The sequence below is a fragment of the Cavia porcellus genome, unplaced genomic scaffold, assembly GCF_034190915.1.
Source record: "Cavia porcellus strain 051 isolate PalLab524CR breed Dunkin Hartley unplaced genomic scaffold, mCavPor4.1 scaffold_1, whole genome shotgun sequence".
In the NCBI taxonomy this organism is placed as follows: Eukaryota; Metazoa; Chordata; class Mammalia; order Rodentia; family Caviidae; genus Cavia; species Cavia porcellus.
The window spans coordinates 165,117,037-165,138,255 of NW_026947484.1; the positions used below are offsets into that span (position 1 = coordinate 165,117,037).

Consider the following 21,219-nt stretch of genomic DNA (forward strand, 5'->3'; position numbering starts at 1 on the left):
ATCATTCCATCCTTTTACATGTTAGAAGGGTGGCCTTAAGTAATCATGGGGTCATCATTTTCCCTTCTGGTTATCCTTTTCTGATTTGCTCAGTTCTTCCTCACAAGATGTGTTTGAGTACTGTTCCTATTAACCCAGTTCCTTCCCACAGGACTTGTTTACGTACTGTTACAAGCTCAGTCCCCCTTCACAGGATATACCAGGTACTGTTCCTATGTGCTCAGTCCCCCTTCACAGGATACACTGGGTACTGTTCCTGCATGCTCAGTTCCCTCTCACAGGATACACCGGGTACTGTTCCTTGCAGCCTCAGTCCCTCCTCACAGGATACACTGGTTACTGTTCCTGTGTGCTCAGTCCCTCTTCACAGGATACACTGGTTACTGTTCCTGTGTGCTCATTTCCCCCTCACAGGACATGTGTGGGTGAACAGGGTGCCCCAGCTGCAGTAACTGGGTACGCAGTGTACCTGACACCCGGGGGCCAGGCACACAGCTTGGACCAGAGGGGGGAGGGCAGTGCGGCTGTGGTCAGAGGTTCTGAGGCTGGAAGCCCTTGTGGAGAGCACTGAAGATGCAGAATGAGTGGGGCTCTGGAGGAGGTGGAGAGGGAGCCTCTATGCTAGTGACTCCTTGGGGCAGTGTTGGCACCCAGCTGGGGGGCTCCCCCTGCCCCAAGAGCCACCCACCATGTGACGGGGAGGCGCAGCAGGGTTGGGAGGGTGTGGGTGCCTCAGGTTACAGCTTGGGGCTGGAAAGCAAGTTCGTAGCAGTCGAGGAACAAAGTGCTGTTTCGAGTGCTGGGCTTCAGTGTGGTCAGGCCCTGCCCTGTGGAGCCCGAGATGATGAGGACCGCCTGCAGCCATGGCCAGGCGCTGCCCTGTGGGGCGCGGGGTGATGGAGACCACCTGCAGCCATGGCAGGGAGTCAGGTGCAGGTCTCTGTCATCTCTGTGAGCTTGTGGCACCTCAGGCTTAAGTGTGAAGCCCAAGTCCTTGGCCCGGCCCTGCCACTGAGACTCCAAGATCTTGGGGAGGCCCGAGCCGGGTCCCAGGTTGTACAGGGCAGCAGTCTCGGAATAGGAGGTCTGGTCCCCACTGGTCTCTACCGCGCCTGGTCCCCAGCAACGATGGCTGCAGACACCTCGTGAGCCCTGCTTCTCTGGAATCCTGTAGAGTGCAGAGCTGGCTGCGCTCCACCAGGACAGGGGTGACCAAGGCCTGGTCAGGAGATCCTGGACACTGGACAGGCTCAGGGTGGTAAGCCCGGGCTCCTCACTGGGGGGCAGTCTTGCTGCTGGGCCTTGGGTTTCTTGCAAAGAGCACCCCAAAGAGGCTGGGGAGTGGAAGGCAGGGAGCAAGGAAGGCAACGTGAGGACGATGGCCCAGCTGTGCCGTGACACCCAGGGCAAAGACTGCACTGGGATGCCGGAGGGTCCCCGCCAGCTCTGTCTGCTCTGGACCCCACGCCCCGTGCAGCAGAGCCCTGTGCGGGTGCAGTGCTACACACAGCGCTGCCGCCTGGTTTCTAGCCCTGGAGTGGTGAGAGCCAGCCTGTGATCTCAGGCCCCAGTTGTCCTGGCTCAAGAGCTCCATTTATGTGTCTATTTACAGATTCATTTGTTGACTTGTTTGAAGGTCTCATCACGTAGTCTAGGCTGGGCACAACTCCCTGTGCAGCCTAAGCTGGCCTTGAACTTACAACGATGCGCCTGTCTTGGCCTCCTGAGTGCTGGGAGTACAAGTGTGTACCACCACGCCCAGCGAGAGGCAAACTGTGGACAGCATAGAGGGCCCGTTTGGGGCTAGCACCAGTCCTGGAGATTCCACTTGGCTAAGACAGCCCAAATGCCTGCAGCCACAAGGCAGAGGGGACAGGGTCTCTGGGGGCTGGGAGTGGAGTCCTTGGGTGGGGGCTCCCCCAGATGAAGAGACAGAAAGAGGCGTGTCTGCGAAGCTCCGGCCCAAGGGCTTCCCTGCCTGCACAGCTCCCCAGCCTGCTGACCGCACTCAGCCCCTGGGAGCCACGCCGTGCCAAGACCAGCCCTCTGCACCCTCTGTGCCCGTTGACAGCACTGCTGACCACTCCTGCTTGTCACCAAGCCTGGGTCACAGGACACTGTGCACAGCTGTTTTATTGAGAAACACAGCCTGGGGCTGCTGAGGAAAAGGGGAAGCTGGACAGCTGGCCCTGCTGACCCCGGCCACTGCAGAGCTGACTCGGAGAGGTGCACTCAGGGCATCTGGGCTGTGGGTTCCGGAGGTCAGGGAGAGTGGTCCTGAACTCCAAAGGGAAGTTTTGGTCTCTTCATCTTCCTCCTTCTCCTTCTTTGAAATCTGACACACAGGCCTCTCTATGTAGCCCAGGAGGATCTCAAATTTGTGGGATCAAGTGACCCTCCTGTCTCAGTCTCCTGAGGAGTGGGGATGATAGATGCCTGGCCAGAGAAGAGTTGAATGACACTTTACTCAGCTGTGGGGAAAAATCCTCCAGTCCACAGACACTGGTGGCTCCCAGGACTCTGCAGCCCAGGCTGGGTGGAAGGAGAGGGGAGGAGGCCGATGAACAGGGCAGGAAGCCCGGCGCTACGGCTCTGGAGCATCTGGAGTCCCGAGCTCCGGAACGGTGCTGCTTACAGCCTAGGACTGCAGCCTGGCAGACCACAGACCTCCGCTGGCCTGGGAAACCCCGGCTGAGGCTCCTTGAACCTTTCTCTCTGCGCCCACAAATACGCAAAGGGTGCAGCCAGTGTTGGGCAGGGGTGCGGCTGGGAACTGTGCTGGGGGCACAGGGTGATGGGAGTAGATGGGGTCCCCCTGGCACCCTGCCCATCTAGCTCTGTACCACGTATTGCCTGAAAAAAGCCTCGTCCTGATGGCGCCATGCAACAGTGATGAGTGACAGGTCCTGAACAATCCACCTTGCGGGGTCGGCAAAGCTGGTGCTCAAGGCCCACAGGGCATTGCCACCTTCTCATGTGCGCCCCGCAGAACAGGCTGGCGCCTTACCCTGGTGTCCTGGAACTAACCACGGTGGGGTGGAGGACATGAGAGCTTCGCCTGTGTGTGCCGGGCAACACCCCGTACCCTGTGCTGCCCCGGTGACGCTGTACTGGGAAGCCCTCAAAGGACAACGCTCCAGCAGGTGTGTGGTGCTCAGTGTTGCCCCAGCTGCTGGGGAAGCTGAGGCAGGAGGGTCACAAGTTCGAGTGCACCCTGGGCAACGCAGCCAGGCCCTGTCTCAATATGAAAATTGTGACAAAGGGCTGGGACACAGCTCAGCACGCCCTGGGTTCCGTCCCCAGTGCTGCAGAACAAATAAGTGGCAGATGAGAGGGAGGAGATCCTGGCAGAACGAAACCCTGAGAAAAAACCCACGCTGGGCACAACAGGAACACACACATGCAGCAGCCTGCTCATTCCACACCCACAGTGCGAGCCCATGCATACCCTGGACACTCACCAGTGGGGTGTCTCTGCCTCCCACGATGCTCAGCCCCAGCCCAGAGCGGCCCTTGGAGATCTCGATGATCATTTCCTGGCCTGGGATGATGGGGCACGTGGCTGGGTCCACAGACAGAGGTGCCTGGGGGTCACCTGGGGAGGGAAGGGGCACAGGTCACGCTGAGCAGGAGTAGCTGGGCTTGTGCCTGCCACTCCACTCTGATGTCAGAGCAGGGAACTGGAAATGTTGTGGGCTTAAACACCCAGAGGGGAATAATTGAGTGACTAAATGACCGCGTACATAAAAGCATAGTTATAATGAGAATGACAGCTTAGATGACACAAGATCCTGAGTTATAAAACACTAAGATATTTCTTAGTTGGGCTGGGGATGTAGCTCAGCGGCATGAGCGCCTGCCTTATAAGCATGAGGTCGTGAGTTCAATCCCTGGTACCAAAAAAAGAGAAAGAAATAGTACTTAAATTCTCTTCTCCTCTTCTTTATGTTACTGATAACAGAACCCAGTGCCAGAACTGAACCCCATTCCCATTTTTTTTTGTCTTTTTTAGATGGGGTCTCACCCCAGTTCAGGCTGGCCTTGAGCTCACTTTGTAGCCCAGGCTGGGCTCGAATTTGCAATGATCCTCCTGCCTCAGCATCCCAGAGTTCTGGGATTACGGGTGTGAGCCACCACACCTGGTGTGACTTTCAATTACCTCATGTTGTAGGAATTAAGATGCACGGGATTTAATCAACACAGCAGGACATAACTGAGAGTAACAGCTGCTTAAAGCCACCCCCAGTACATGACGGGCAGGGTGCTGGCACCGAGGTCTGTGGACGTCTAGGTGCTGACATGAGAGTTCCCAGGGGGGATGTTCTACCTGTGGGCACCAGGCCCGCATTGCAAACCAGGAGGAAAGAGCAGTCTTCCTCTGCCCCTGGGAATGAGCCACCAGCAATCAGAACGCTGAGTGCTAGAAACGTCACACAAAGTCTCAGAGTGTGCAGGGCAGGGAGGAATGCAGGTGAGTTTTGTGTTTGAGCTGAGGTCTCGTCCCCAAGGCGTCTTGTTAGTCTCTGCAAGTACCCTAACACTGAAACACCCCCAAACTGGAGCCACTCCTGCTCCAGGGGACCAGGCCACTCCTTGAGTGCACAGCAGCACAGGAAAATGCAGGCCGCGTGGCCTCCTGCTCTGTGAGTGACCATCTTGTCACAACAGTGGCTGCTGTCCTGTGAAGTTTCTTTATGAAAAGTCATTCTTTCACATTAGAGTTTTGTAAAAACTGAGAGAAAAAAGGGTTCACAGGCTCAGAGAAGATCCATTAATGGTCACATCTTGCAGATAACTAAACCTCACGCACTAAAAAAGCAAAACACAAAATGCTTCAGGACACAGGCTTCAGGACACAGCTAGCTGGTGGACAGTCGTGTCCCAAGGCGGCACCTCTCCTGGGCTCAGCCTCCTGATGACCGGGAGGACTCATTCCCGACCTTGTGCCTTGTTCAGCACAGGCTGGCGACAGCATGGTCCCCATCACAGCGGCCAAGGCTAGAAGCTGCCTGGAGAGCTGTGCACACACCTGGCTGTCACAGCAGAGCTCCGCCACTACAGCCCTCTGCCAAGGATGGTGTTGGTGTTTTCAAAAGGTAGCAAATCAGAAAAAAAATAGTATTTTGGGACATTTAAAAATTCGATAAAGTCCAGAATGCAGGGTCCGCAAAGCAGAGCCCATGGACTCGTCCTGTCTGCGGGGCCTGTGCCTTGGAGTTCAGAGGCTGTGACAGAGCCTGTGTGGTGGCCCAGGACCAGCGTGGCCATCCTGGGCCATCCTTGGAGGCCTGCCCCTCCTAGGGTAGCACAGAACAGTCTCGGGTCAGCACAGAAGGGCCCGGGGTTCGCTGGGGACGGGGCTGGACTTGGGGTTTTACCCAGAATTCACTTGGGGTGGCTGAAAATGAAGGGGGATGCTTACATTTAAAGCACTGATTCCAGTAAGACACACTGCCACAGATTCCCCTCAAAGCCCCCCTACTCATTCCATGGTCCTGGCCGCTTCCTGCAGCAGCTCTGGAGGTCTGAACTAGGTCTAATTTTTTTGATTTTTTTCAACCTTTAAAAACATGGAAACGTTTCAAAGCTCACAGACCAAACAAAATTGGGTGGTGGGTGTCATCTGACGTGTGGGCCATAGGTGGCTGACCACGCTCGCTCCTGAAGAGTTTCACTATAAACCCAGGCTTTAAAGTCATACCAATTTTCTAAACTTTTTACCAAGAGTTAACATTTATGAAAACCATACGCAAGACAAATGCCACAGAACCATCAGGCCTGCCACATTAACCCCGGGCTGTGCTCTGCCACTGGTGAGAAAGGGTCTTAGAGGATGCATTTCTGAACGATTAGTACTGCATAAAAACGAGGTGGAAATACCCATTATTCACCCAGGGGTTTTATTTTGAATCTTCCGTTGGTGTGGTTCCAGCCAGGAATTTAAAGGCAGAACACAAACACCAATTGTTCTAAGCTCTGACAAGAAGCCTCCAAGTTTCCATCAGCACAGGGAGCCGAACACTGCTCCCAACCTGAGCAGTGCTCACGAACTAAAGTGACCCCGTTGGCCTTGGCTACAAGTGACACTCGCTGAGGGCATTTCTGTCCAACCACAGGAGAGGACATCAGTGGCCAGTGAGGACACTGCTACAGGTGACACAGTGACCTGGCCACGTCCCTAAGCGAAGGAAGGGGGGCGGGTCCTGCTGTCCTGTCTGGACACCAGGGAAGGGGCCGTACCGTAGTCTGTGATGTCAGCCTCTGTTGCATGGCACGGCAGAGCTGGCGCTGAGGGGTCCTCCTGTGAAGCCAGGGAGGCCTCGGGACTGTGGTCCTGCTCTTTCCTCTCACTGGTGTTCTGTGGAAGGAAGGACAAATTGTGAATGTCAAGGAAGAGAAAGGCAGCGGAACTCTGATGGCTGAATCCTCGAGGCACAACTGGACAGCGAGTGGGGCGATGTCAAGGGGATGCTGTGCCCCGTGTTCCTCGGAAACCACACATCTGGAACACTGCAGAGTGCGGTCACGGCAGGGAGGACAGACACGAGCTGAGGATGTCATCGTGGCCTGTGTGTGAGGCAGTAGGGTTGCAGTCTCCCCATTCTGCTGCAGCCCACAAGGCATCCCCAGTGTGCTGTGCCACATGAGGGCCACGCTCACTGCAGGCCCTGGGTGTTGGGGTGCCGTGCTCTTCTGTGGACACTGCTGGGCTCCAGAGCACAGGATGGGCCACACGAGGGCAGGAGGCGAACACTGTGAAGCCCACAGTGCCCGATGCACCAATTCCACTCACTCCTGACCACGCTTAGAGCCAGCACCCGGGAAGTCTCAGGGCCTCAGTGCACAGCCACAGCTGTGAGCCATGCCGTGGGATGCTCAGGGAGAGGCAAAGCTGCAGCCCAGCAAGGGGGCAGGTATGGCTCTGTGCGAGCCTGGGAAAGTGAACTCGTGATTCCAGCGAGACCTTCGAGGAGTGTGAGGGTGACCCAAGTGACCCAAGCACAGGCAGCCCCCGGCTGGTCTCCTGGGTCCCCGGAGGAGGGTCTGAGAAGGGCGGATACACCAGGCGAGCCGGGGGCCAGAGCTGTGCCGCCATTGTGTGCCTGCCCATGATTCGGGTCTGCAGAGCGTTCTGGTTCCAAAACACTTCCCAGCCTGAGGAACTCCTTGGATCACCAGAACCCGAGCGTCAGAGGGCACCTTGCTGCCCTGCAGTAAACTAAGGGGTGAGAGTCATGGGCAGCTCCAAAGCCACACAGCTTGTTAGACGTGGAGCGGGCCTGAGTGGGTAGCAAAACGATGCCATGGGTCCAAAGTGTCACCCAGTACTTGCCAAGCTGTGACCTTTGGTGTTCATCCTTTTCCCTACCACCCAGCACTGACCATTACACAGAAAGATCCATTCAGGATGCATTCAGTGGAGACTCAAAAGCAGGAAAGCAAAAGGAAGATGGGGAGGGGGTCACGGTGAGAGAGTCGGATGCCAGCGTGGCCAAGCTGACAGCTGCCCAGTACCATAGGGAACGATATTCAGGCCATGCTCTGGGCAAAGGGTGGGTCACTGCAGGAGGAAGGACACGGCTCTCAGGGCAGGAGCCCCTGGCCTACCTGGTGCCAGATGGGTTGGGGGAATGACTGGGGCAACACAAATGGACGTCCAGCTCCGAGGACAATGACCCACCAGAATGGTAATTGTGGAAGAGCTGCACAGCGCCTCCCTAGATCCATCACAGCCCGCTGCAGTAGGAAGCGGTAAGTGAACCCCACTGTCCCTGTGTCTCTTCTACTCTGTGTCATCTCATGGAGAACCCAAGTGCCCAGCAGCACTCGCCCTTGGTGACCGTGAGCTGTGAGTTCTCTGCAACCAGTCCGGGGCATGACCTTGTGAGAGCAGGAAGGTAGCGTCTGTGATGGCTTCGGTGCCAGCGGGAGACACTTGCTGTCTCTCATGTCCCCGCGCTGTGTGGCATCTGCAGCTTCACAGATGACCGCTGGGCTTCACTGGGGTCAGTTTCACCCATGGATAAGAAAGAAGTCAAGTTATACTCAGCTGTGGTTTTCTAAGGCAGGGTCTGTTCTTCACTGGGTCCTCGTGACAGGGGAAAAGTGACAGGACAGAAAGCCCCGCAGTGCTGATCCCCTGCTGCTGGTCAGCAGGGTTCCTGTGAAGGCCAGAGGCCAGCCCCTGCCCCTATCAGGGTCAGCGGAGGAGCTCAATAGTAACAGCTACTAGTATTTTGTCCTTTTATAGGACGGTGATGATGTTCATCCAGCTTCTGGTTGAAAACCTCCAGGGAGGGGAATTCCATTTCCCCGAGGAAGTCAGCCAGTGTGTGCAGCCTGGCAGGGAGGGTGTGGGGGTTGGCAAAGCGCTCACAGGGCCTCACCTTGGTGCTGCCCACGGTGGGCTGCATATTCCTTTCCCTCTTTCATTCTGGGCATCGGGTATTTTGTCCCAACAACAAGAGAAGAGTAAGTGCAACAGTGAGTAAATCGCATTTGTTCCGAAGTTCAGCAGACTGAGTCTGACATGGTAAATCCGTCCAAGTCTGCAGCCTGAATGTTCCTAGGTCAGGGATGCACTGTGCCAACAACATTCGGCTGACAGACGCCTGCAGGTCCTTTACCCTCTGTGTGGGGTGGAGCAGCCTGATGCGGACCCCTGGACTGCTGCAGCTTTTACAGAGAAGTAAAATTCAGAACGCACCAAGGTTATCGTACTGACGTTTGCACAGAACGACACATGTAGCAGTTGCAGGGGTGAGGACAGCTGCCGACTCTCGGCTGTGGATCAGCTTTAGGCTGTGGGATGTACTTCAACCCACCACTGAGTGAGAAGGCATTCGCTGTTGCTGCTAACACATTTCCCTCCAGGATCCCAGCCCTTTCCTGAGGGAGAGCGGAACCCAGAAGCAAGCCGCCGCTGTGGTCAGCTGGGGACTCGAGTGACCTCTGCAGACCTGCCTGGGCCAGTCCCTGGGGACAGGTCCTCCTGGGACATCAGAGACACAGCGGTGAGCACACGGCATACCACGTGCTCCCCACGTGACATTAAAGCACCCTAGGCTGGGTGAGAGGTCTGTGATGGTGACCCCGGCCACTAACTCTTCTGTCACACAGTCTCCCCACATCGTGCTGAACAGGCTTCTGGGGTTCAAACCTGAGACCAAGACTTTCCCCTTAAGAGATCTGAGAAGAGGCAAAAAGTGCATGTGCTAAAGACACAGAGAGGACGGCGAGGGAGATGAAGCCCCACAGCTGCGGGGGCCAATGTGGGGGCTTGAGGCCTGGGGAGAGCAACACAGGGCCTGGGGCCTCTTGTTGTTCAGGTAACCAGCACTGATGGGTGGGCAGCATGTCTGTGTTACCTCCAGGCACAAGCACGCTTATGGGGTCACTGTGGGGTCTTGAGACAAGCTTGGGGGAGGAGGGGACATGTGAAGAGCTGGGCTTGGCAGGGGAGGGTAGTCACTCCGGTCCTGAGGAAATGTCTGAGAGCCACTGGGGGACACAGCATCCCGAGGGCAGAGATGGAAGGCAGCAAGTGACCAGAACAGCAAACAGTGGAGACCCCAGCACCTGGAAGATGAGTGCCCTATGAGCCTGAGCATGTGGTTTGATCTCTGTAGTTTCCTCAGTTAAAAAATGGAAAGAAAAATCACCAGGAATGGTGGCACATGCATACCTGTCACCTCAGCACTCGGGAGGCTGAGGCAGGAGGTTTGCTGGGATTTCAAGGTCAGCCTGAACTGCATAGTGAGACCCTGTCTCAGACAAAACAAAGTAAAAAAAATTTTTTTAAAAAAGAGTAATCTTACCACAGGGGTGTGCAGGGATCAGATAAAGGTCATAGTAGTAACCGTGACCAAAGGTGGCGGGTAAGTTCTCTAGCTCCCATGCAGTAGGGCCCATCTGAGAGCAGAGACCATGCAGGACACTGCAGGGGTAACTGGACTCAGCCCTGCTTCCTCTTCCAGTCAGCTCCCACCTCTCCCACTTCTCTGCCAACCTCCAGGACTGAGGCAGGTGCTCCATTCCAAGCCTCCCTGCACCCTGCCAGGCCTGCTCCACTGCTCCGGGGCTGTTCTCACAGGCACTGCACCCGCTCCACACGCGCCAGGATGAAACACAGTCTTCAGAGCTGGGGCCAGGGGAGCCAAGTCTGGGAACTGCAGCTCTGCTGCACACCGCTGGGCTTCAGAGCCAGTGGGAAGTGGTACCACACTGTGACCTGTGGTGGCCTCACGAGCTCAGCCGCCTGTGACACCGCAGACTCCAGTCTGGATCCAGCTTCGTTGGGCGATGGTGGGCAACTCAGTCAGCGTCTGAGAGCTTCAGTCTCTCCACTGCTTACGTGATGAGGGTATAGTAAGCCAACAGCTTATGAACAAGTTCCGTTCTGGGAGTGTTTGTGCAACGGACAGTGAGTGTCGCACGCCTCTGACACAAATGCACAGTGTGGGTTGCCTTGTGCTTCCCAGTGTCCCCCATGACACTGCTGCTTTTCTGCCGGCTTCCAGACACCCTGGACCCTGACGAGCCTGGGCAGCAAGAACACAGCCCTGACAGCGTCTGGCACAGAGTCCGACATCTTCGAACGTCCCCAGAGTGAGGTCCACTCCTATCTGAGAGTTCACAGCTGCAATGCTCTTAATGGGGCTCTTGCCGTGCTCCCTTCGTACCACTGTTATGGAGATGAGGCAGAATACGTGACCTTAGGACAACACCTGGGCACAGCATGCAGCAGTACCGCCTGTGACTGCCGGCTGTGGTGACTAATTTGAGGAGCTGCATACTTCCCAGCATGTCTGTGAAGCTGTTGGCACTGGAATCAGAGACCGAGTGAGGGAGAGTTGCCCTCAATGAGAGCATGGCCCGGTGGAACAGGAGCCTGAGCAATGGTGTCATGGTTTATGTTTGTGTCCCCCAGGCCTCATGAGTTTGCATTGTGTATTTGTGATTGGTTCATTGTCTAGTGCTTGGATTGATGATGTCAGTGCTCCACCCACAAAGGGGTGGAGCCAGGATGTGATGTAATGGCAGGAAGAAAGTATGTCTCTCTTTGCCACTTGCTGTTTGCTATTTGCAGCTGCCATGAATGGCGGTCCAGCCATGCCCGCCTGCCTTGGAGCCAACTAAGTGTGGACTAAAACCTCCAAAAACTGTAAGAAATAAGCCTTTCCTTTCCCAACTTGGGCATCAGGTATTTTGTCTCAGCAACGAGCATAAAGTAACTAAGACAGAATTTGGTACTATGAGTGGGGTCGTTTGCTGTGACTATACCTGACCATGTTTCTCGAGAGGCTTTGGAAATGGCTTGTGGGTGGAGTTTGGAAAGGTTCAGACATGTCGCCTGGATGCATAGAGCTGGAGCAGCTTAGACTGTTCTATAGAGGAGATTCTGGTCAGAGCTTAGGAGACCAGAAGGCTGATAGAAAGCCTGATGGTAAAAACCAGGCTTGGGAGGTTTCTGCTGGGAAGAAGGATGGTATTGGTGTTAGGCTCCACATGATGTATGTTATGGCTTGGCAGAAAGTTTGTCTGCATTTTGCTCCTGCCCAGAGACTTTGCCTGAGACTGAGACAAAGGGCAATGGACTGATTAATCTTGAAAAGGAAATTAAAAAGCAATCGAACATTGAGGCTGTGGCATGGCTATTGTTGGGGGCTTTTAGCCAGCTTTATGTTTCGAATCAAGAGCAAAGAGCCCAGCAAGATAATTTCCAACACTGTGAGTTTGGCCAGAAGGAAAATTCTAGGAAGGCTATGGATTGTAAAGACAGAGTTGAGATTTTGATTCCTGAAGAGAAACAGAGAGATAAGAAAGATGGCCCCGGGGCATCCCAGGAAGCGGGTCCCACCCCATGCAGCCTCACAGCAAAGGTGAAAGTATTTGCTCAGAGGGAAAAGCTGCAGAGTGCCATGTTCCAGAATGGCGAGAGTGGCCACATGAGTTTCCAGAATGGCGGCAACACAGAGAAGTTTTTCATCACAATCAGGTAAATAGAGCCCTGGGATCCAGGCAACTGACCCCTACAGCCAAGAGAGAGAAAAGCCTGGCTACTGCTACAGCTAGCAGCAAACCTTGGCGGCATCCACAAGGTGCTGATTTTAGGTGCAAGAAAAATGCACAAATTCTGAGGGTAAGACGGCTCCCCCCCGCCCCCATGCTGGGTACTGGCCCAAACCTACTCCTTGGTCCTGAGGTTTTTGGGCTTGAACAAGATGTGCAACTGTCTTGTTCTGATCCCCCTATTTCGCCTTTGGGTTTGGGAAGGAGATGTTGACCTTGTGCCACTGTATGTCCCAAGCATTTAATTTTCTTTTTGACTTCCTCAGGGGCTTTCAGCTTAGCCACAGCCTGATATGAGACTTAGCCGCTCTGAGCGCTATGGTTTAAACCTAGAACGTCCCCCCAAAGGCCCATGTATTCAGAAGTGAAGCTCTTTGGATGTGAGTGGATCTTGGGGGTGCTGAATGTGTCATGAGGAGGTGGGGTCTGCTTGGAGAGGGGGTCCCCCTGGGTGTGTGCCTCTGAAGGTGGGCCTTTTCCCTGCTCTGGATGCCTGGAGGTGAGCAGCTTTCCTTACCACCCTGCTGTTTCTGCCTCGGAGCCAGCTAATCAAGGTCTGCCCCACAGAAACTCCAAGCCAAAATAACACTCTCCTTTAAATTGTGCATGCTGGACATTTTGTCCTCAGCAATGAGGAATCTAACAGAGGAAACTGGTACCGGAAAAGTGGGGTCATTGCTGAGATAATACCTGACCATATGGTTTAGCAGCCTTTGCAACTGGTTTCCAGGAGAAGTTTCAAAGAGTCTGGAGATGTGGGATGAGGCTCTAGAATCCTACAGCAGAGCTTGATGAGTGACTCTGGCTGGAAACCAGAAGACCACAATGCTAACAGGAATGTGTAGAGTAGGGCTGGGCTCATGAGGTTTCAGATCGGAACAAGAAGCTCAACTAGAGGCTGCCTGTGTTGCATGCTGGCAGGAAAACTGCCCACATCTTGTCCCTGTCCCAAGACCGTGTGAGGCTGAATTTTTAAAGTGGCATACTATCTGATCTGGAAGAGGAAATTCCAAAATAGCTCGAAGTCCAGAATGTGGCCTAAGAACTGTTGGCTGCTTTTAGCCAGATTTATTGTGAGAACTGGGAACAAAAGGCAGAGCAGAGCAGAGAATTTCACAGAACTTTCAATTTTGCCCCAGAAGAAATCATATGTGAAGTTGAGGCCAAAGAATTGTGCTCCTGAAAAGACCAGCACCATCACAAAGGAACTAAGCACTTTGCACCAGGCATCTCAGAATCCTGCTGGACGCATTCCCCTCAGGCTCTGGGGATGAAGGGCAAACTCCTTTGAAAGGCTTTTTTTTTTGTCTTTTTCCTTTTTATCGATAACAGGGATCGAACTCAAGACCCCCTGCTTGCAAGGCAGGTGCTTATGCCGCTGAGCTAAATCTCCAGCCCCCCTTTGAAAGACTTTTGCTCCAAGAAAGCAGCCTCAAGGCACCCTGCTCATTCAGGGCCACCCAATGATGCGCTTCCCAGCTCAGCCATGCAGACACTCAGAGTCCTTTTCAGCTGTTATTCAAGCAGGCCAGGCTACTGTTCCAGGTGGTGGTCAGCCTTGTGTCCTCCACAGGGTGCTGGTTTTCAGGCATGCAGGGTTACAGGGGTATGGAGGAGCCAGCCAGGCTGCAGTGGGGCCTGGCGGTGTGACCTGGAAGGATGCGTTGTTCTCGACTCCTCCCTTTCCTCCCGGGAGTGGGCAGCTGCAGTCCGTCACAGCTTCTTCCATTGTACCACGATCCAGTTAACAAGGACTGATTCTCCCCAAAGCATGAGTGAACTTAAACCTCCTCTTCACTAGGCTGTGGGTTTGTCCCAGGGTGTTTTGTCCCAGTGACGGGAAGGCAACACCATGACCAGTGACCAGGCTCTCCCGATGCTCCTGCTCTTGTTCACGAACACTCCTTTAGTTCTGCCATTCGGAGAACCCTCATGCATTAGCAGGTCTGTCTAGGAGGCTGTGATTCACTTCCGTGTGCCACGTGTGTCTTAACACCTCACTCAGAGCAGCTAGTCATTTTATGGCTGAACCGCAATGCTTTAATGAGAACTTCATAGTTGTCATCATTATGCACCTCTGCTCACTTCTGCAGAGTAGGTACCATGTTCCTAGCATCCTTGAAGCAGTGCCCTGGAGTTAGCAACTCCTCTAACTGTCACCACATCCCTTTGTTTCCTCCCTCATTTCAGACACAGAAACCAAAGCAAGTGGTGGTATTTCCTGGAGGTCACACTGCTCGGAAAGGGCAGGATTGGAATCCAAGATTCCATCTATAAATCTTGGATGAATAAGGCCAGGAAGTCGCCAGCCCCTGTGCTGCAAAGGTGAATGAGTGAGTGCCAGGAGGAGCCCAACTCTGCCCCTGAGACTGCCCCAGGCCTTGGGCTCGTCCAAGGGTGAGGACTGTGCTGTCTGTCCTGGAACAGACAGCACAAACCCACACTGTTGCCAGCAGACACCAGGCACCTGGGTGGCATACACAGTGGCAGCCTTTTGGGAGGCATAGATGCGAACTGTGTACCCCACAGGGCAAGGGGCAGGACTGGCCTGCTGCTCACCGGTTTGGAGTGCTGGCTCTCAGGCAGTGGCTCATTGCTGGCTTCCAGACCACCGTCATCCTCACTGCTGACAGGCTCAGGGCTACTCGTGTCCTGCGGGGCATGGGAAGAAAAGACGGAGGTGTCAGACTCCCAGGGCCGCCCTGGCCGTGACACTCAGCGTCTGGCTGAACGTAGTTCCGCTCTGTTCCAGGATAGGTCCCACCATTCAGTCAGGAACTGGTACTGGGAATGGACATTGTGGGTCTGGAAAGCTTGTGGGAAAGTGACCCCCTTATCTTACAGAAGCCACCGAAGCCACTATAGTTAGAAAACAGGGACCTAAATTGCTATCCCCAAGGATGAGAGAACCAGCCCCAGGAGGCAGCTGATGGGGGCTGACAGGACAGAGATGAGAGGAAGTGATGCCGGAGGACGCTGGACCAAGCAAGTGCAGAGCCTAGCCTGGCATTCACACTAGACAGACAGGAAGGAAATGGGCTTGTGAGTCAGCACGGGAGACGGCAGCAGCAGCCGACCTGCCTGGAGGTGGACAGTAGCTGGAGCATATACTGTAACCAGCACTGCCTGGTCTGGGGTCCAGCTGGGCATTGGCCACCAGGTGGTCCCCTCCTTTCCCAAGAATGTCTTTGGTCCCCCATGTCCCTGCTCCATCACTCGTCTCCCTGTTGGATCAGTGTCAGCTCAGCAGCTACACTTGACATCCTACAGGCTGGCTGCACCCGCGCCGGGGCTTTGCTGTGTAAATCACCCCAACAAAGGACACCGTGGCCACCCCACTCAGGATCCCTCCTGGAAATCCAGGAGCTGTTGTTCTTCTCTCCGTGTTTCCAATGAAACTCTCCTAACTTCCTCCTCTGGTTCCAGGTTTCACTCCTCAGCGTCCTGAGACCATGAACTCGGCACATCCGGCAGCTAATGGGTAGGCAGCTACCTTCCTGAGACAGTACCTCTGAGTGGGCGCTGCCCCGGGCTCAGCTCGGGTGAGGTGGCTGCTCTGACCCCACTACAGGTTTCTCAGAGGGTGGATGCAGGAGCCCGTGTTTTCGCTGCTCTTTTCTGAAACCCGTGCCTAGCATCCCACCTGGCATGGAAACCACCCAAAAACCCCCAGCAGGACTAATGAACACAGTATCTATTTGCTTTATGGCTTTTTCCCAGCAGAATCCTTAGGGTACGCGCTTATTACAAATGTGACATCTGGTAATAACAGGCTCCGTTACAGATTCTCAAGCACATGAGGCGCACCCTCAACTTCATTATGACATGTTAAATGTTCCAGGTGATCAACTGGAAGTTTCTCTCTTTTGGGGGGACACGGGAGAACAAGGTGAAGCTACGTGTTACTTGTCCAGATTTTTGTTTGAAATTTACACCAACTTGAGGCTGTGGGATGCTTTGTAAGAAAACAGTTGGAGAATCTGGGAACCAGTGCCACAGGTAGGCTGCTGGTGGACTGGAACAGCCAGACCCCAGCTCCTTGCAGCATGGGCTGGCAAACAAGAAGTACCCCACCCCTGCCGTAAGTGACCGGCTTCTCCGGAGAAACACAGGCTGTGATGACAGCTACGGAGGTGAAATGCAATTGGATGCCTGTGGTGCTTTGGTGTCTAACACTGCAGGTCTAGGGCCAGTGGTCTGATCATGGGTTCAGAGGATAGTGGTACGCAGTGTGGCATCTGGGGGGAGGTCTCCTTCTGAAGGTTGCAGCCACTGTTGAGTCCTTATGGTCTTGAAGTCCTATATCATTTCCATTGTTTGGTTGGGTTGGGTTTTCTTTTGTTTTGTTTGTTTATGTCAAATCCGATGGCTAAAGCAGCTATTTCAAAGATAGCAAGAAATATTATGGTGGCCATTTTGGATTTATTATTGGCTTGTTTAGAAGTCCTTTATTGCATTCATTGTTTTGTTTTTATTGTTTCTATTCTATTCTGTTCTCTTTGAGTTTTACTATGTCTGACATTATCTGCAGCTATTTTGAAGATATCAAGAGGCATTATAGTAACTATCGCTGATTTTCAAATGTTTTGAACTCTTCTATCTCTTCCAATGGTTTGTTTTGATTGTTTTTATTCTGTTTTATCCTCTTTAAAATAAAATAAAAAAACAGAATTTGAAGATATTCAATCTCACTTGATATTTAAGATATATAAATTCAAGCAGAAATCTAGCATTCTTTCAGCTACTAAATACATAAGAGAACAAAAGGAACACTCAGTATTGGTAATGTTGAGGAAAACAGGAGTTTTACTTATCTGAGACTGTAACTAGGATAAACTTTCCAGAAAAACTACATAATATGTGTAAACACACACACACACACACACACACTCACATGGAAGATACCCACACCGTGTAGGACACAGCTGTAAAACTGTCTGTTCATGGGGAGTGGACCAGGGGACAGACAGTTCGAGTTATTTCCTTCCTGCTTGATCAGAGAGGGATTAGCACAACCTTCTGCATGTTTGAGAATTAAACAGAGGAGGGCTACGGGACAAACCTGAGAGACAGCGCCAAAGGAAAGGCAGCCCGGGCCTGAGGTATGGCTCTACTCCCAGCTCTGTCTCCAGAACCATCCGACGGGGGTGGGCCCTGCAGTCCCAGCACCAGAGCCACAGAGGGAGGACCACCAGGCCCAGGACTCTGAGACCAACCTGGCCACTTTGGGAGAGCCCAGCTGAGGGCAGCGGGCACGGCAGACCCCCAGAGTACTGGGTCCCAGACAGTACTCATGTGACACCATAGCCATCATGATACACTCGGCAGTGCTGACGCTGGTGGAAATACACCATTGGCCACACTCGCCAGTGCCCAGGCACACGGCATGGGTCAGAAGTGCCGGAGCTACGGCTGGTGTGCACACTGTACTACACTTCCTCTGAAGTCCACTGTTTATGTACCTACTGCTCGATTTTATGCCTTCTGACACCATTAGCTCATTAAAACGTGGACTCACTATAGAATAATACATGGTGTCACAGCAACGGTGGCATCTTACACCTCGTTCTCTCCCCCAACTCCAGTCCTGGAGACTGAACCTGGGGGTGCTGGAGCAGTGAGCTAAATCTCAGCCCTTTTCAAATTTTAGTTTGAGACAGGGTCTTACAATGCTGCACAGACTGGCTTCGAACTTGTGACCCTCCTGTCTCAGCCTCCTGAGTAGCTTGCGTTATAGGCATGCATCACGGCTCCCAGAGGCTATCTCATAACTATATCACTTTCTTAGTTTGATTTAATCTCACTTTGGCTCATCATGGCCTTAGAAGCAACAGGGAGTCCCCTGTCTCTCCACACGTGTGTGCACACACACAGAGCGAGGTATGTGGGCACACTGTGCCACCCTGTGCTCTGCAGAAGCACTCAGTAAGATCTCATGCAGGGGAGAAAGCGCCCTGAAGCTCCTCTCTCAGGATCTTCACGGTCCCCCAGGCCACAGGCCTGCACGGGTTAATGCAGATCACCAGGTGCGTCAACTCCTGTTACCAGGCTTTTTCTTTTTTTCCCATTACCGAGGAAGGAACCTGGGGAGCTCCACACTGAGCCACATTCGCCCCTTCCGGCTGTTTGGACAGGCTTACCAGGCTGCCCAGTGGGGACCTGAATTGCAAACTTCCCACCCTGACTTCCCTGGGGGCTGGTCTTCTGTGCCAAGCTGTCTCTTGGAATCTTCCTAACAGCTAGGCAGAAGCTGACACCTTTGCAACCCCAAGTCATGCGTGAGGAAGGTGACCCACTTAGTCACCAGCTGGAGGACTCTGGGTGAGAGAGAGAGATGGGGCCAAGGCCATTACCTGCTCTTGTGCCTGTGCACTGCCCTGAATCAGCGATGCTGCCCCTGCTCTCTCCTTTCCCGGTACTGAGTGAGGATGGCTAATCTCACCAAACACAGGGTTCACAACATTTAAAAAGGTAAGATGATGGATTCCTAATTGTTGAGACAGGGTTCTGGTACGTGGTTCAGGTTGGCCTCAACCTTGCTGCAATCCTTCTGCCTCAACCTCCTGAGTGCTGGGATGACGGGTGAGCACCACCAGGTCCAGCAAGTCTACAGACTCTAAAGAAGTGTTATAGTGAGTTTTAATCTGAGGTTTTGTTAGCTAGAAAAACCTCTGCTTAGGGAATTGTGGCTAACCCAGAAGTTGCCTCTAAATAGCCCATGATGAGACATAAATGAAAACATTGAGATTTTAGCATGCTAGACAGTGGGTCAGTTTAAAGACAGGAAAATTCTGAACCAACAAATTATCCTTTCAAAGGTCAGCATTTAACCTGGGCCATCAAAGCCAGGGGCCACATCAGCTTGGTGACTGCAGGACAAACTCAGGGCAGCTCTCTGGTCTCCTGCGTGGCCTCTACTCTGGTCCCAGCTGGTGCCATTCACAGACATGCATTGTTTGCATGTGCATGCGTGTGTGTGTGTGTCCTGGGGAAAACTCCAGGGTTCCTTAAATAAATCAGAGGAGGGCCAAGGATTTAGCTCAGTGGCATAAGCTCCTCCCTGGCAAATTCAAGGTTGTGAGTTCAATCCCTGGTACAAAAACAAAAAACAACAAAAAAACAAACCCGGGCGTGGTGGCTCACACCTGTAATTCCCAGCACTTGGCAGGCAGAGGCAGGAGTATCTTTGTGAGTTTGAGACCAGCCTGGGCTACAAAGTAAGCTCCAGGCCAGCCTGAACTGCATAGAGAGACCCTGTCTCAACAAGACAAAAAAAAAAAAAAAAAAATCAGAGGATCCTTTTGAAAGGGTTTTGGCCCAGACAGGACACTGTAGCCAGGAAAGCCTCAACCGGAAGCAGGAAGCCCCTATGCACCCCGCCCCTAGGAAGTTACCTGTGACTCCATCTTCCCGCCCCTGAAAATTTACATATGGCACTAAACCTAGGACCAATGGGCTACCAGCACATCCCTAATGCCCGCCTTAGGTTCCACCCCAAACCGAGACTATTTACATGCCCCCACACCACGTGTCCGCCAGAGAGATCGCTGGACGCCAGCGGTGGGGGTGCCGGTCATCTCTCTCTGTGTTCTCAGAATAAAGGCCGCTTTTTATTTTATACTTCTCATCTTTTGGAAATATTTTTCATCTTTTGGAAATAATCCTAGCACCTGTACTTTGGATTGTTCAACAATCCAAGTACAGAAGAAATTTTTGTTGTACACTAGCAAAAAGCTTTGTTATATATATATATATATTTTTTTTTTGTGTGTGTGTGTCTGTAGAAGACTTTATTGAAGACAGGAACAGTAGGGTTTAATTACATCATAGAAACAAAGAAAATATTAGCTAAACATATCTACTATAATAGTCCTAGGTCTTCAAGGTTTTTTTTGTACTGGGATCGAACTCATGACCATGAGCTTACAAGGCAGGTGCTTTTACCACTGAGCTAAATCGCCAGCCCTAGGTCTGCAAGTTTTTAAGCACTCTTCTTTTACCTCGTTTTGCATAAAAATTCTCTCTTAATAACTAAGTTATGGAAGGGCACTGTGACTAGGCACACAATTAACTAAACAAGAAACTGTATACAGTATGTACATTACAATATGCAGAAATGGTCAAAGGAAACTCAACTTGATGATTGTGCTTTTATTTCTGTAACTTTTACATGCAATATTGTCACGTATGACAGAACTTAAAACTTTAGTGCTGGGCTGTACAATCAGTAAAAATGAGTACTGTTATACACAAGATAAACTGTACAAAAAATGTGTTGAGGCTCTATAAGCAAGATGTACAGAACCATACCAAAAAAAAAAAAAAAAAAAAAAAAGGGGGTGGGAGCTGAGTCCAAACCGCTGGTCCGAAGTCTGAGCAGTGATGAAACGGGTGTGTCAATAACCAAGGAACGTCTGTACTCATCTGTGTGTGTGTGTGTGTGTGTGTGTGTGTACTCACCTGTGTCTGTATTCACCTGTGTCCGGCTCACCTGTGTGTGTACTCACTCGCCTGTGTGTGTGGTGCTAGTGTACACACGCTCGGACGTCCTCCCGAGCCGCCAGCCCAGCTCTGGCGAGGTCTTAAGCGCTGCCACCCAAGAGCCGGCCGGCCGGCCGAGGAACCCGCGGGGCTTCTCCCCGCTGAGTCCGTGGGCGGCTCCCAGGCGGCCTCACTCTCCCTCCAGCCTGAGCGGCGCCCGGGGGCGTCGCCTCCTCGCCGCCCCGCCGCTCTGGACGCTCTCCTCCTCATCCTCCGACCAGCACGAGCTGGCCGCCGGCCACCACTCCCAGGGCCCCGCCCGGGGACCTGCAGGCAGACGCCTCTCCCGGTCTAGGGGAGCACCGGCCTCCTCCCACACCCTCGGGTGCCCGGTGTGCTGCCTTTCCCAGTAAATAAGGAAGAAAAACTTGAAGTGAACCCAGTCCCACTACCTTCTTCCTCTCAAGAAGGCAGCCAGAGAAGCCGACGCGCACCTCCACCCCACGAGTCCCTCTCTCTAGGACAGAGACTCTTCCTTCCCCGGAAACAGAAAAACGCTTTGTTATATTTGTATTATACCAAAATACCTGTAACATGACCCTAACTGTTCTGTTTACATTTTTCTTCTCTCTTCTCCCTCTGGGTGGCCTAACTGATATGTTAACC

At 53.0% G+C, this 21,219-nt stretch overlaps 1 protein-coding gene across 6 annotated transcripts in view; it reads right to left on the reverse strand.

Moving 5' to 3' along the window:
• Nucleotides 1-21,219, reverse strand: part of Patj (PATJ crumbs cell polarity complex component) — a 198,154-nt gene that overhangs the window by 24,671 nt on the left and 152,264 nt on the right. For 4 of the 6 annotated variants that reach the window (XM_063259667.1, XM_063259664.1, XM_063259665.1 and 1 more), the window contains 3 exons: nucleotides 14,632-14,724; nucleotides 6,241-6,358; nucleotides 3,462-3,595 (listed from right to left, as the gene is read on the reverse strand). In XM_063259667.1, coding sequence (XP_063115737.1) covers nucleotides 3,462-3,595; nucleotides 6,241-6,358; nucleotides 14,632-14,724 — 345 coding nt within the window. Of the gene's footprint in view, nucleotides 1-2,115; nucleotides 2,437-3,461; nucleotides 3,596-6,240; nucleotides 6,359-14,631; nucleotides 14,725-21,219 lie in introns of those variants that run through there. The other 2 variants (XM_063259670.1, XM_063259666.1) reach the window with 2 other exon arrangements.